The sequence below is a fragment of the Amblyomma americanum genome, chromosome 10 (genome assembly GCF_052857255.1).
Source record: "Amblyomma americanum isolate KBUSLIRL-KWMA chromosome 10, ASM5285725v1, whole genome shotgun sequence".
In the NCBI taxonomy this organism is placed as follows: domain Eukaryota; kingdom Metazoa; phylum Arthropoda; class Arachnida; order Ixodida; family Ixodidae; genus Amblyomma; species Amblyomma americanum.
The window spans coordinates 15,040,084-15,055,150 of NC_135506.1; the positions used below are offsets into that span (position 1 = coordinate 15,040,084).

The following is a 15,067-nucleotide window of genomic DNA, read 5'->3' on the forward strand; positions in this document are numbered from 1 at the left end:
GACCTGTAGATGCAGCGGATTGTATTGTGTTCAATATTAGGTAGTTTACACTTCTGTTTATTCAAAACAAAAATGCTTGTTGCCAACGAGTTTGAAGTGACTTTTGAGTTGTTGCAGTTTGCTTACACATTCTGTCGCAAGTGGTACTGCATATACCGACAGATTATGTGTGTGTGTGAGAAAGATAGATTGACTGATTGACTCGTCGTGCAGGGACGTTTGGTGAACTTGAGCTGCTCCAGTATCCCCTCGTTCGTGGTGTCCATTACTGCGGCAACTCAAGCTTTGGCTCTGATCGAGCTCTACAACGCCCCTCATGGGCGCTACAAGAGCGACGTCTACCTTCTGCCCAAGAAGATGGGTGCGCCACTCACTGCTTCCTTTCTTCTCTCTTGCTCATTACTGCCGTTCGTCACTTTCTACGGAGCATTAACATCAGCCTATTAGAAACTTATCAGAAACTCATTATGTATATTACATTTTGTCTATTAACATTATGTCTATTAGAAGTGTGTCTATTAGAAAATAATGAGAATTGTGTGTGTCACACAGGTCAACCATCTAAAATTGCCATCATGCTTTTTTTCCTCTTATTTATTTATACATACTGCAGCCTTGGATAGGCTATGGCAGGATGAAACAAAAAATGAAAAAAAAAAACAAGCTGTAGCAATCAGCAGTGTATGAGATACTATGAAAGCACAAGGAAATACACAGTAAAAACATCTGAGCTACAAACTGCTGAATGCGAAAATTATTTAAAAGTCTTAGTACTAGTGGGGTCAGGAAGGGAGTTCTAAATTTCTATAGTGTGCCGAAAAAAACTGTACTTGAGCAAGTCAGTACGAGTACTGAAAGGTTAATTGTTTAGTTTTTGGTATCTTCTTGATGATTGTCTAAAAAATTTAAATATTTGTCAAGCGACTCGAATATGAGAGAGCTAATTGATGTTTGTGATAACTTGAAACATTCAGTGTGACGACTTTCGGAAGTTGATTGAGCATCAGATTACAGGGGTCAGAACAAAGTGCAAAATCACAAAATCCTGCCTAATCAGTGATAATATAAATGGACAGCCTTTCTTTTTAACTGATTTTAATTCAAGTCCACAAGCTGACAGGGATTCTAAATGACAGAGCAGTATTTCAGTATTGAATTGGAAAGCTTAGTGTTCCACCTTACACTTCATTTCTTCATTGATGTCACTGACCACTGTTATACCAAGGCAATTAAAAAAATAAGGTAACAGCAGCTCAAAGTGTTATGCTCTTCCGCTTGTCTTAATTTCCCACCAGAACCACAGCAAAAGTCCACAGCATTACCACATTGCTGTTAGATACTGCATACTATGTTGCTTCAGGCCCTCACACTATCAGATACAAGATGGCTGCACTCATGAAATCATGATGAAGTGGAGAAGTGTGTAGTGTTATCAGGTTTTTGCATCTAAAGCGTACCTTACGAGTACAAATTCATCGTCAGCTTGTTCAGGCGTATGGCACTTAACCTACACTGAGCTGCATGCTGGCTGGACAGCCATTCAAAATGCAGAACGATCCGATCAGCTGAGCGCACCCACCTAGTTGACAATCTTTGCTGTATTCAAACACCTCAATCAGGGCAATTGTCGTCTTCTATTCGGCTTAGCGATATTGCTAGAGAACCTAACATCCCAGCCTGTGGTGTGCTCAGCATCATCCATGAACAATTGGGCCATTTAAAGATGTTCAGGCTCTTTGCTGTTTTTGGCAATGTGAAGGAGAGACTTGCAGTTGTTTTCTTTGCTAGCATCAATGATTAGGAATGTCGCTGGTGCATACACTTGGACAAGCATATGGCTTCGTTGCTGAAAAGTAATGTGTACGAGTGGAGTACTGTTTTGTATCAATACATGGACATGCGTAGTAAATTTTATCAAAGTGAGGTTTTGTTACCATACTTTTTGAACCACCCTCCTAGGCTGGGGCTTTTCATGTTGACAGTCGTCTTGCATGGTTAGTTTCTGTAAAACTGCTGATTGAAAAATCGGCCGTTTGGTAAGCCTGTTCTCTGCAATTCTGGATCAGTCGTTTCAAATCTTATCAGCTGCAGGATTTACTGTTTTCATTAAATTAGAAATGCAAAAATGCCTTTGTGCAAATGTTTTTCTGCATTGAGAGGAACTTTTAGATTACGAAAAGCGAAAAAAAAAAACACATGAATGCAAAAAAGACGAAGGACAAACGCTTGTCCTTCGTCTTTCTTGCGTCCGTGTGTTTTTTTCGCCCTTTTCGTAATGCATTACCAACTAGCCCGTACCCACACCTTACTGAACTTTTGGGGACTCACAGTACCAAATGCCTTCTGCACACTGCCTTTCTTGTCTCATTTGCCGCTGTTTTTCAATTTTAAAATACTGGCACTTCTAGCTTTTGCTAATCACGGTCTGTGTCAGTACAGCAAACCAAATTTGAGCGTGCGATTTGAACAGCGCACGCTGATTTGCAGATATGTTTGGTTCAGAGCAGTTCAGGGCACACTGAGCATCAGACGGGTTCTGACGTAAACCCGTTTTGGCTTTCAGGGAGTAGTTACTGCTCATGTCTTGCTTTAACTACCTTGCTGTCCTTTGTAAAGTCTGACACATTAAGGAGCTGGCTAGTCTATTGAATCCGTATATTGTGCATTTTCCCCTTTTATAATTAGCATGCTTTCCTAGGTGTTCTATCATAGCTTGTCACAAAGTGCTGCTCCATGTGCTTTATTCCCACAGATGAGTACGTTGCGAGCCTCCACCTCCCGACATTCGACGCCCATCTGACTGAGCTGACTGATGACCAGGCCAAGTACATGGGCCTCAACAAGGCTGGGCCTTTCAAGCCCAACTATTACAGGTGAGACTTTACTATTGCTGCGGCCCCTAACTTCTGCGGCGGAAAATTTTAATTTATGCGAACTATAAACAAAGAATCTGCCAAACTTCGCATGGCAGATCAAATAATGCTTCAAAATGCATCTCACATTATATTCAGAGGCAAGGTATGAATATAGTGCGAATCCTCTCCCCCCCCCCCCCCCCCCCCCCCCCCCCGAGTTTCTCGAAGTCGCTAAAGTGACCTTCGCTACCAAGCTTGACAGCTACTAGGAGAAGCCAGGTTTCTAAGGACCTTGCTGGCAAAACGTGAGGCACACAAGTGCAAGGGAGAAGGTCATTAAGAAAGAAAGGGCACTGAAAGAATTCGGTGCAGTAGGGAAAGTAATAGGACTGGGAAACATGGGACACAGAGCAGTTGTGGGTCAGTGGCTGCTGCTGCATGAGAAGCTGTGTGCATTAAAGTATTGCAGTATTGGCTTCGCTCGATTTTGGCATGCGCATCTGATGTGTTACCTTTTAAATAGCGTTGAGATATCTGCTGCTTTTGTATTTTATGTAGCCACTTGTGTTTTTTGGGGGCTGTTAACTGCAGTTAACCTGAATAGTTTGATATCATGTGATAATCAAAATATTTCTTTTAAAATGTTCCCGAGTTTCCAAACTTCCTCTCACATATTCCTGCAAATAAGGCAAAGTAGTAATTTTTCCGTCGTACTGCAGTTAACCTGAATAGTTTGATATCATGTGATAATCAAAATATTTCTTTTAAAATGTTCCCGAGTTTCCAAACTTCCTCTCACATATTCCTGCAAATAAGGCAAAGCAGTAATTTTTCCGTCATACTGTCACTCCTACTGATGTTTATAACAACAACAGTCTATAGCACCTAAGCGTTACTCGACACTTGAATTCTTCTTTGGTATTGATGTTCTGAGTGGTTTTGGGGGGCAGTGACAAATCTGTGGAGAGTAGTGAATGACAAAAAAAGTTCAGCAATTTTCATCTTTTAAGATGCACTGTTATGTGTGGTTTTTACTTTTTTTGTGTCCTAGCTGTGCTGGGCAGCTGAAACCAAGATGGCACAGGCTTTTTTGCTGCTGTACTGGTTGCAAACTAATCGCATAAGTGGCAGAGGTCAGGTTGCTACATAAATTAAGTCATATACACTTTGTACTGCATACATCACCCTTATTCATGTGCAACTCATAAGAGTGCCACTACTTTGCATTGTGACGACATTGGTGTGATTGTCTCATTGTTCCATCTTCTACTTCATTATTTGTTTCTGGCCATTTTTATAGTGCACACTTTCTGCAAAATTTTATTAATAAAGCCTAGTTTACTGTGGCATTTTAATTATAAGGAACCATGTATGTCACTGAATTAGAACCGTAACATACCGCACTGTGCTTTGTAAGCATATTGAAAGAATATTTTGTATAATGGATGCAACTGTAAATCTGGTTGAAATTGGCAGTATTGCTTGATCTATGTGTGTGGGGAAAACACTGTTAAGGTATTTTTTGAAAAATTGGCATCGTGTTGCTTAATTTTTTGCGAACATGCAAATACATTTTCTGTGGTCTTGCTTTTCAGGTATTAACTGCAGTGTCGTCACATAGTAGAGCATGGGAACAGCCGAGCATTCCAGTGGGCACAACAGCCGGAACAAGGAAGGGAGAGAGAAGCTTTGGAACGCACCTGACCGCAGCAGTATGGAGTGTGAAACCCGCATGTGTTGAAAAAGCGAATGCGAAGAGAAACGAATATCCAGAGGGCGGGGGATATCGGAACAGCTCAGTGGAGAAAGGGGGGAAAGTGTGCATTGACACTGTTCTCTCCTTGTTGCACCTTCAGCGAAAAAGGGAGAAAAGTGTCGCTTGACGCCCCTTTTACTCCCCTCTTGTACATTTAGGGAAGAAAAGGGAGGAAAAGGTGTCAGTAGTCACACTTTTCTTCTCTATTGTACATAGGCTAGACTCTCTTTAGTGCCTGTTCAAGACAGCGAGATACGTGAACCGATGCACTTCTCCCTCTTGTACATAGGCTATAGATTCTCTTAGTGCCTGTTCAAGACAGCGAGATTAACTTGCAGCTGATAATCCTAGCAGTTACACAGTGTTTAGAGTGAGTGGCACCGGCCTGGTGCGGATAGTTAGTCCGGCTTATGACCGTTGGGTTGAACATTTTTGTTCCACTCTCCGAAGGCTCGTCCCCAAAATATGGCTGCTCCCTTCCTTGTATTGTTTTTCGAAATATTTCAATTCTGAATAATTTCTGTCCAATTTCACTCTGCTTGTTAGCTGCCATGTTTGGTGCTGCAGTGCGACAGTGCACAGGATTGGAATTATCAGATGCAGCATCTGACATTTTGCTTTTATTATCAAAGTCCTGGCAATGAATGTTGCGAAAGCTGCTCTTCATTGAGCAAATCTTGATTAACAGTTTTGATTGCACTATCAGGTACATGCTTGTTTTTGCCATCATGCGTTGGTTGCTTCTTATTGAGAATTGTGAGCAATTTGAATAGTGCTGCCCAGTCACGAGGCTGACTTAGTACACAGTGATGTATTGTGGGAGTTCTATTGTCATTACTAGAGGCTATAGAAAGATCCTCATAATTAAAACTATTGAAAGCTTCTGAATGCTTACTTGTAATAATGTGCACACTAAACTCTAACCATGTGGCAGGCATAATAGTTCCGTTCTTTTTTTTTTTAATTTGGTAACTGGTTGTTTAAGTTAATATATAAATTTTTCTTTTAGTTTGTCTAACGTTAGTTTGTTGTAAATGAAATCACAAATATTGCTGTACTAGTATGTAAATGCTAGCAAATGCTTGTACACGAATTATGCGTAGAACATAATTATCGCACATGGAGTTACTAGAGTATTATTTACAATGATGTGCATTTATATGGCCGTTATGCTGGTCGCTAGAGGCCATTCTTTTGTCAAGGGGCGAGATGACTTGAGTGGCTGATGTGATTGGCTTCTGGGTATCGGGCCCATGACATTTTAATGACTTTGTCGACGTGTTAACTTGAAGGCTGTGCCTATGTGGCCATACTATAAAGAAAGGCATAGCCCTTCATGAAACTGATAAACAAATTCTTGGATAAAAACCAGTGATAAAGAAAAAATACTGCCTGCAGTGAGCTTTGTTACTAATGGCTCAGTTAAGTATTAATGCTTTCAACTACCGAATATAGATACGTGCCAGCATTTGCTCAATGGGTTAAAGTGAAGGCAGGAGCGTGCCTGTAGTGGCAAATAAACACTGAAGACATTTCTAAAAACATAAATTAAAAGGGAAGGTATATTGTCACAAAGAAATCTGTTTCAGGTGATCATATAGGTGGGGAACGCAACTAGTATAGGGCGTCCCTCTAAGCCCATTGATTCAGGCCTAAAAGTGCAATTGCTGCCAACATTATGACAGAACTCCTTGCTATTAGCATTGTGTTCTGTTTCTGTTGTGATAATTTTCTTCACCATGCGCACAATAGCATACAACTATGCTTTTTGTAATTTCCTTTTAATATTTGGGTGTGCCAGGCACCGTACATTTCTCTAACATGTCTTTTGTTGGGCACTCAGTTATATCTCAGCTGCGTTGGCTGTCACCTCGAGGTGCAGAAAAAAAATAAATGCATGCTCTGTACTCATTCACGTGCACGTTATCAGTGTGAACTTCGCCTTCGCTCCACTAGGTATAGTATCGAATCGCAGACATTGGACTGATGCTGATGGCTCCTTGTGCTGCTGTTCTCTGCTCGAACTATGGTTCGCAGTCCTGAATTCTGCTGGAGTTGGAAAATCAGATTCAACCGTGACAACCTTCTATGAACCTCTTTTTTGTCTTTCACTTAATTTCGAAGCTTTCGCTTTGTCCCTGAAAAAGTTTCTATTTTTACACCATTGGCTACGGATTGGATCACTTCGAGAACGTGGCTCAATTGGCTAGACGAAAATGGTGCTTATGAAGGGGCACAAACATTGCTTGCTTTTCGGGGCGGGCCTGTTCTTCTCTCCTGTCAGATTTCTCAGCTTTGCTTTGCTGGCATTTTTCGCTGTAATAGATTTTCTGATGTAGTATCGGTAGTGTAGGGCCCTAGAATAACCTACAGAGCTTCCTCCACTACCTGTGTCCATTCGTCCGGGCATGCTTTGTGCTCTTGCTCGCTGAAGTTGGAATGGAGTCATCCGTGAGAGCATTGCTTTTTTTTTACTTCGCTGCTTTGGTCGTTTTTTTTTGCTCTGTTGTGTTGGGAACATTGAGTTTATCTTCTGGCAATATTCTTAAACTGCACAAGCTGAGACGCGTGGTCATTTTGCCATTTTAGCGCCGTTTTGAAAATTGGGCTAGGTGGCCGAGGCTGTGTTGTTACGAATTGTCCTGGTTGAACTCGTGGCTACTATCCTTCATTTGCTGCAATATGAACGTATACTGTAGTCATGCTTTGCAATCTAGCTTCATTGAAGAGTTATCTATATTATATATATATATATATATCTTTGTACACACGTGCGTGCGGTGACGAGAGGAAACACGACACGACATTCCCATGCGACCGAAAAGCAGCTAAGCCGTTGGGCTTTTCTCTCACCAGTGCTGCCAGGCTCTTGGTATCTTAGACTACTTAGGAGTTTAGCTGTTCGAATAGTGATGAGAAATCAAAATTGAGCATGACTGAGCTCGCAGCCTCATGAAACAAAAGGTGACTTTGTTCACCAAATGCCTGAAGCAACATAAATTGCTAAAGGTAGGATACAGCTCTGCAATTTCCATTTTGCAGTGGCTGTCAGGCTTAACGAATCGTTTGTGTTTGATAGCATCACTGGATGATAAAAGCCAAAGGCTTTGCTGTGTATACAAATACCCCCAATCTGCTCTTGAATCTGGGTATTTTGCTGTTCATAAAGAACCACCAGAATGGACTTATAAACATAAAGATGCCAAAGGGCTGACCTATATTAGCAGTGCTTGTTTGAGAGCACTGTCTTTGTGTTGTTGATTAGTACATGCACCTTCGGTAAAACTGCAGGGTTTTCCTTTGGGCTGTGTAGTTGGGCTGGCACACCTGAAGTCCAAATCTTCATAGAGGAGCGACAACTGTTTTCCGCTCTCCATACATTTTGAGCTTCGTGTGTGCTGTCGGTGTCCAGGTATTCAGCTCAAAGGCAAATTCTGTGGCCTGAATACTTTTATCAAAACTGTACTTAGCCGTATCATTCGATAGCCATTTCAGATGTGCTGTGCCTAAAGTCTCAGTTTAAAATTCCGACAGTTAGCATAGCCCTCCCGGTAAGAAGGACAGGGGCTTACGTACGTAACACATTGCATTACATTTTGTGGGGCCTTTTGCTGTTGTACCGCATGCTCTGCCTTGTCTCAGGATACGAAGCGTGGTGTACTCCAGTGGTTCACAGATACGTTCGCACGGGGCTTTCATTTGTGCAGCAACGGCCTCGCGTTTGCGTTCTGTCATTCCTGTCATCTAAAGCACGCACGCACTGCATTTAAGTGCAGAAACACATAGTGAATGGGAGAGCACGAAAGATGAAAAAAAAAAGTCTCACAACAATTTGATTTGCTGTTTTTTCGTCTTTTTCATTTCTATGAAGGCCTCTGTTTTCGTGATGTGAACCCACTAGTGTTGACTTTTGACATTTTTGGTGTTTGTGTTGTTGCCTCCATTTTTTTTTTCTTGCTTCAAGTTTCTTTCGTGTTGAACGCAACAATGTGGATTGGAAGACATTGTGTGACATTCTGTGGAGTCGCATGTACCATTTATAACGGTGAAGTTTTTTACCAACTTACTTTTTGGGCAGCTTGTCGAGAGGCCTCCTAATTCAGCATATGTAAGAAGCCTTGCCACTGTTGTTGGCTGTGCTTTCGTTGAGTGCCTCATTTTTTTGTTGCCTGCAGCGACATGCGTGTCTTTTCTGTAGGTTGGAATTTATTGTGCCGGATTGTCACCCAACAGCTTCCCTAATGCCTTCCGGTTAAGGGGGAAGATTTCAGCTGCAATAGTGTGTTCAGTTACAAAAGCTCAGTACACATCAGATTGCTGTCTTTTTAGTGATATCTTAAAAAGTCAGCCATATGTAATCTGTCTGTATATCACAAGCTGCAAGGTCGTGTAAGCCCTGAGCCTAATGTTTACACAAAGTCTTATACAGTGCATTTTGCCTTCCCTTCTTGTATACTTTCATTTACATTGGCTTTGCTCCATCCCATTTTGTTGGTATTGTCGATGTCATTTTTTTTCCCCGGTGCTTCTCATGCTCTTGAAGGGTGCAAGCGTCTTAGGTGCGGTTATGTTGAAGCATGAAGAGTGGAAAGCGCTCTTCAACATTGTTTTTGTTTTGTTTTACACTGCTTTTGCCGACGATTCTTCACAGAGGCGATGGTGATTGCAGAGATCGAAGGGCGTCTGCAACGTCTGAACAGTGGTTACTGAAAAGTTCTAGGTGGGCGTTGCGTGGAGACAAGATCGCAGGGTGCCTTGAGAACTCTTCCGCAGTGATTTGCTGAGAGTGAGAACAAGGACGGTCTGTTGAGGAAGCACGAAACGGAGAGGCAGACAGTGGGAAGGAAAAAAAACCCTGCAAACTTCATTTCATATGCCTTTTGATTCGTTGATGTTATTGTCCTCTGGTTGCACTGCTTACTTGTCTGTTGCCTTTTTCTTTTTCTTCTTTATTTGGCCCCTGTGTGTTGTAACGCTACATTGTTTTTTTGATAGTAAAGTATTGTTTTTCAAATTGATTGCCTCTGTGTCATGAAAAACCTGCTTTGTCAGCATGTTTTTCCTGCTGACAAGGTCTGTAGACAGGTCCTCTGTGTGACTGTGTTGCCACACAATTATTTTTATTCCTCTAATATTGGAGACATTTACTCTGGTCTAAGCAGAGAGAACAACATATGGGAGAAAAAAGGATGAAAAATGATATAACTGCCAAAGCAAGCAGCAGCTTAGAGCAAGCAACTACATATTTCGTTTGCCAAGCATTGCTAACCGTGTATGCGGAACTCTCTGGCCGTTCTTTACATTGCAACGCGACAGCCTTAAGCCTGGGCCCCATGTCGCAGAAAAGCCAGCGTCGTCTTTGTTGGCTGTGAGCAAAAAATCCGCAAAATCCCCAGATCTAGAAGCGACCTAGGTCACGTAACGTCATCACAATAATTGCAACCTGCCCAGCAGATTGTGAGCAAACTGCCCACCATGACAGTTGGCAGTTCAATAAATGGTTGGTCGCAAGAGGTTGCTCGGGAAGAGCAATCTGGGTCTCACCAGCCCCACCATTGGCAGTACCTACCATCTCGACAGTGGCCATTAAGGAAAAAAAAACGGAGAGAGCATGATGTCACATGGCCAGCTTTCGCAATGTCACATGAAGCCGTTTCCTAGTTTTTCACGCTCCGAGTCAGTTCCTAATGTTTGGTGTCAGCATGTTTTAGTGCGTGTGTCTGCGTGGTTCATGGCACAGACGTTTACTGCAAGGAGTTTGTTCTACAGCCAGTTTGACACTCTGATTCCCGCATGCGCGGTGCGGTGAACGATATCACCACTATAGTATCACATGGTGTGATCATGGGAGGGGGGACCAACTCTTTCATTTTTATTTTTACTGTAATTTTTATGACTAGGTTTCATGGTTATCGCTGGATGCTCTCTGCTGAGTTTTTTTTTTCTATGGCAGTGGCGCATTGCTTAACTGCTGCACCACTGCGCCAGGAGTTGGATAAGGACTCCAGGGATCTATCAACGTAAAGAAGAGATTGACCAATTCCGCATATATGGGCAATTAACCAACGAGATTGCAACCTCCTTGGCATTAACGCTGTCACGTCGTGCCCTTAAGGCGGAGCCTAAATGCCATATTTGTTTTCTCTTTCTTAAATATTTTGAGTTTATAATCGCCTCACATTTAGAGTCTCCCCGCTCCGGTACGAAAAACCGTTTTTCAAAATACCACAAAAACCAGGAAACCAAAACTGGGATTCGACCAAATGGTGACGTAACGAAAGACAATCCTATGGCGCAAGCTGCCGCCAGATACAAGGTTAAAGCCATTATTATCCATCCACGTATCCAACCGAGCAGGACCAAAATCGTACGTCTCTTAGTCTGCGAAAAAATGTTTCGGCGCGTCTCTGGAGGTGCGAGCAGACGAACTTCTTGTTTTGGAGATTTCCAAACTCGTGACCACTGAGGCTACGACGAGAGGATTGTGACGTGGCATAGAATCCGTGCGCTAGGGCTGAGAGAAACCGAACATAATGGTAAAAAGAAGGACCTTTGGTACCAAGGACGCCAGTCTGCTTTCATGGTTACTGCGCTTCGGATCGTTCAAGGCAGACAACGGCACCGAAAAACTTCTGTACCACTTAAACCTCCTAGCTCACAGGTTCAAACTCAGTTCCGCACGTTTCATACAAACTTATAGGGCACAGATACAAAGTTTCGAGCGCAAACAAATTATGTGAATTTGTTCATGGGCTTAAGGAGATGCCTTCTTGAGTTTCATTCGCAGGTGTTGTGTGGAACACAATTTAATATGATGTTGAATATTGTCCGAGAAGCTGCTATGCAGCTCCATCCGTATCGAGTGATGTCAAGGTGCACTTATTCCATTTATTTTGACGTCACCGAGCCTAGTAGTCGTTTACAGGAACAACCAATGCTTGCCAACATCACCGGGAATATGGTAGTCCAGGTTGGCCAGTTGACAGGGACGTCGAAGTGCACTTAATTCAGCGCTAGCGCTGACCGAGACTGAAACTGCCCCTACAAAATTTTTTGTAATAATTTTTTTTACGCTGCGCCCTGGTGTTAACTCATTTTCATGATTAATAGGCCGGTAGGCCTCCTTCAAGACAAAAAACAAACAAATGCCAATAACTTTGTGTCTGTATTCCTTTAAACACTGCCGTGGATGACCAGTGGGATCTGATTGCTCAGACCAGCCGCTTCACCACCCTGGGACATAACCTTAGTTTATAATAGTTTTTTTTTCTCTCTTCGCACATTCAGTATGCGGTGGTGACACGAGAAAATGTTTCAAGCTTTAAAATTATTTTGTTGAGTCTATTATCGCCATCGCGATGCACTGTTCTTACAACTGTTTCAGCTGTTTAATGTCCCAGACAACATCTAACATCCGTAGGACGTTTCAAAAATGTGCGTACGTCCCACATCCCTAAGGGGGTGTCCTTGGGACGTTCGTATAAATTCCGTGGTGGAATTATTCCGAAAACAGTCGCAGATAAGATGTTATACGTATGTGTTTCTATTCAGAGGGTCTGAATTGTGCAATGTTCATGTACCTGTCATGAGCGCTCGAAAGCGCTCTCTCTCTGCCTGGCAGGCTTGATACAGCTTTTTGAGACAAATAAACAATCCATGCGAGTGTGTAAACACAAGATGTGCTAAAAAATTTTCACGTGGCCAGCATGGGAAGATATCAGCTGATACCTTCCCATGCTGGTAGTGTGAAAGGTAGAGGTCAAACGCTGGTGTCATATTTTTGATCGCACCCTCTTAAAGACTCGCGTGGTTCTTGAAACACAGGACCCTCTGGATATCCCGCTTATCGGTGAGCAGAAAAGTTTTCGCTCACAACAGCACTCGATTTCATTTTCTTTACACATGCGTTTGACAGACTTTTCACCGTCCGGTTACGCGAAGCGGCAAGGTGATCGAGCGGTATGTCCAGCAGGTGAATGCCAGGCTGGATATGTAGAGTGGCGTGATGGTCCGCCACCTCGCTTACAAAAGCATCCAAGTAATGAGGGAAGGCCGCCCATTTTGTATCAGTCATTCTTTGCAGTCTTACCCTTATAGCATTTGCATTGCTCAAAACGCTCATTTCTGTTTGTCGAACAAAGTTTATTTGGAAAATTTTCCTTTGTTAGACAGCTTCCCAGTACTTTGCTCGCTGCACGAAGACGCCTGCCTATCTATTACCGAAACAGTCGCAGTGGGGGTCGGCGGCCACATCTCCAGTAAGCGACAGAAGTCGCAAGCGCCGTCTTTCTGAGGAAATTTGTCACAAAAGAGAGTTTAATACTTGAAAGTTGCAGTGGGGGTCAGCGGCCACATCTCCAGTAAGCGACTGAAGTCGCAAGCGCCGTCTTTCTGAGGAAACTTGTCACAAAAGAGAGTTTAATACTTGATACTTTTATTGTAAATGGACTCTCGGGCACAAGGAAAGCCCACAAAGCGCGAGAAACAGTAGTTAAACAAATTTGGAGTCATCGGGTGCCAGCTGGTGCAGAGATGTCGGCTTCTCTGCAATGCACGGATGCTTTGTAGCCACGTGATCGCAAGCGGCGCATGCAAAACAAACACGGAACTAGCTAGTACATGTCTTAGGTGACGACATGCTGGGAAAATTCCCACCTGCAGATATTGCTGTGAAACAACTGTGCCAACAAACCCACTGTGTATACACATCTCGCGTGAGTGCTTTCCCTCAGCGTGGAATTGTAGAAGCCTTTTTCATACCACGGCCTTGGAATGTTACTTTAGTTCTCTGTTGTTGAAATCTCGGTCCAGTTCACTTTAATTGCATCTTGAGAGCAAAACTGCGGACTACATGATATATCAGTTTAAAGGGCCGGACTATGAAACGGTTTTGTTGCGTAAGCTACATTTGCCGAAGTCGAGCAGTTTCGCATGGCTCCTGGAGAGTCGTGCTGCGCATGCGCGAGGAGCAATGACGTCACACGGCGTAAAGCTGGCGCGCCTCGCTGGTCTGCGCATCCTCTGGAAACCGTGCCACGTGACCAACCGCGTGACAAACCAGGTGACCAGCCACGGCGCCGCGCCGCGGGCAGCTGCTCCATACCACGTGACCCACCACGTGGCTAACCACGTGGTCAACCCCGCACACTCACTGAATAAAAAAAACCCGTATCAAGGCTGGGAATCGAACCAGGGCCTTTGGCTCTGCTACGATGGCTCAAGGTTTAACCGTGAATAAAGGCGCATGTAGTGAATGCGCTCCTTTCATATATTAACTCTTCCGAACCAGATGTCACCACGCTTACACTACGGTATATCCTGGGCTAAGAGGGCTAGGCCATCATCAGTTTCTTAAGATTTCTTGTAGCTGTGTTTAATGAGTAGAACGAATGCTTTTGAGCACTCACATCCAGTACGAGTCCTTGTAACGGAGCCTAGGTTTTATTTTTACAAAAAAAAATTGAAAGTCGCGTGACGATTGATCATTACGTACATATATGACGACTTTGTATGTCACGATAACCGGCGATGTCAAGGTGAGTGACAGGTCACCAGACGCTACCATTCTCCGCAGCCACGCGACAGCCACAACGTCAGGGGTGCACTTTCGGTAGCCGCGAAAGTCGTCCGGAGTCATTCTCCCAGTATTTAGCTCTCGCCCGACATGAATACGTCTTGTGTCGTCCTTGTGTCACTACATTCTGTAGTCAGAACGTCGACTCTGCACTTATCGCTGCTTTGGCAGTGCTGCAGGCAACTGCTCAAATGGAGAGCGCTGACAACGTTTGCCCCTGCTCTGCTATGCCTTGAGGCGGGAGTCGTTAGCGGATTTTCCAGACATCCGATTTACCCCGCCCATGTTGACACGACACGATGCCACCGCCATATGTTGCAAGTCATGGTTGCCTGAAAATGCATGCTGCGCAGCTGACGTCACATTAATAAGGTCTATACATATCGCTCGCTCGCTTTTCTTAACCTCGGCAAATATCGTTTCATGATCCCTTTAATGTGTAACGCACAGCAATGCATGCCACTGACACTGGTGTTAGGATTACAAGTGAGGTGTACTGAATCACATAAACTGTAAAGTCCACAGGCTCCTATACAATGAACCGGTCTACGGCACAGCCTAAATCGTTCTCCAATTTTATCTTCTGGATATTAATTAATCATCGCAAAAAAGAATGAAGAAAACGCGTTAAATAATGTCCTCGCTTCAGGCAACGCACAGGACGCCGGAGCATAGGGGAGGGCGGGGGTGGGGGGGGGGGGGGGGTGGGGGGGGGGAGAAGCGGATGTGCCAGTCGGCCACTGCAGCGGTCATCGTGAGGGCGCCGGGAGAAGTTCTGCCTTGAAACGGGGCCTGACACTCCTCACAGAACCCAGCAGCAGCAGAGCGCTGGGCCGTCGGCTGAGCACCAGGAACAGAAAGGGCCTGTCCACCGTGAACTTC

At 43.8% G+C, this 15,067-nt stretch overlaps 1 protein-coding gene across 4 annotated transcripts in view; it reads left to right on the forward strand.

The window, feature by feature from the left end:
• Positions 1-4,720, forward strand: part of LOC144107682 (adenosylhomocysteinase-like 1) — an 86,861-nt gene extending 82,141 nt beyond the window's left edge. For all 4 annotated transcript variants that reach the window (XM_077640801.1, XM_077640803.1, XM_077640802.1 and 1 more), the window contains 3 exons: positions 214-361; positions 2,753-2,873; positions 4,451-4,720. In XM_077640801.1, the coding sequence (XP_077496927.1) occupies positions 214-361; positions 2,753-2,873; positions 4,451-4,457 (276 nt within the window). In that variant the 3' untranslated portion in view covers positions 4,458-4,720. The remainder of the gene's footprint in view (positions 1-213; positions 362-2,752; positions 2,874-4,450) is intronic.
• Positions 4,721-15,067: the final 10,347 nt, after the last annotated feature.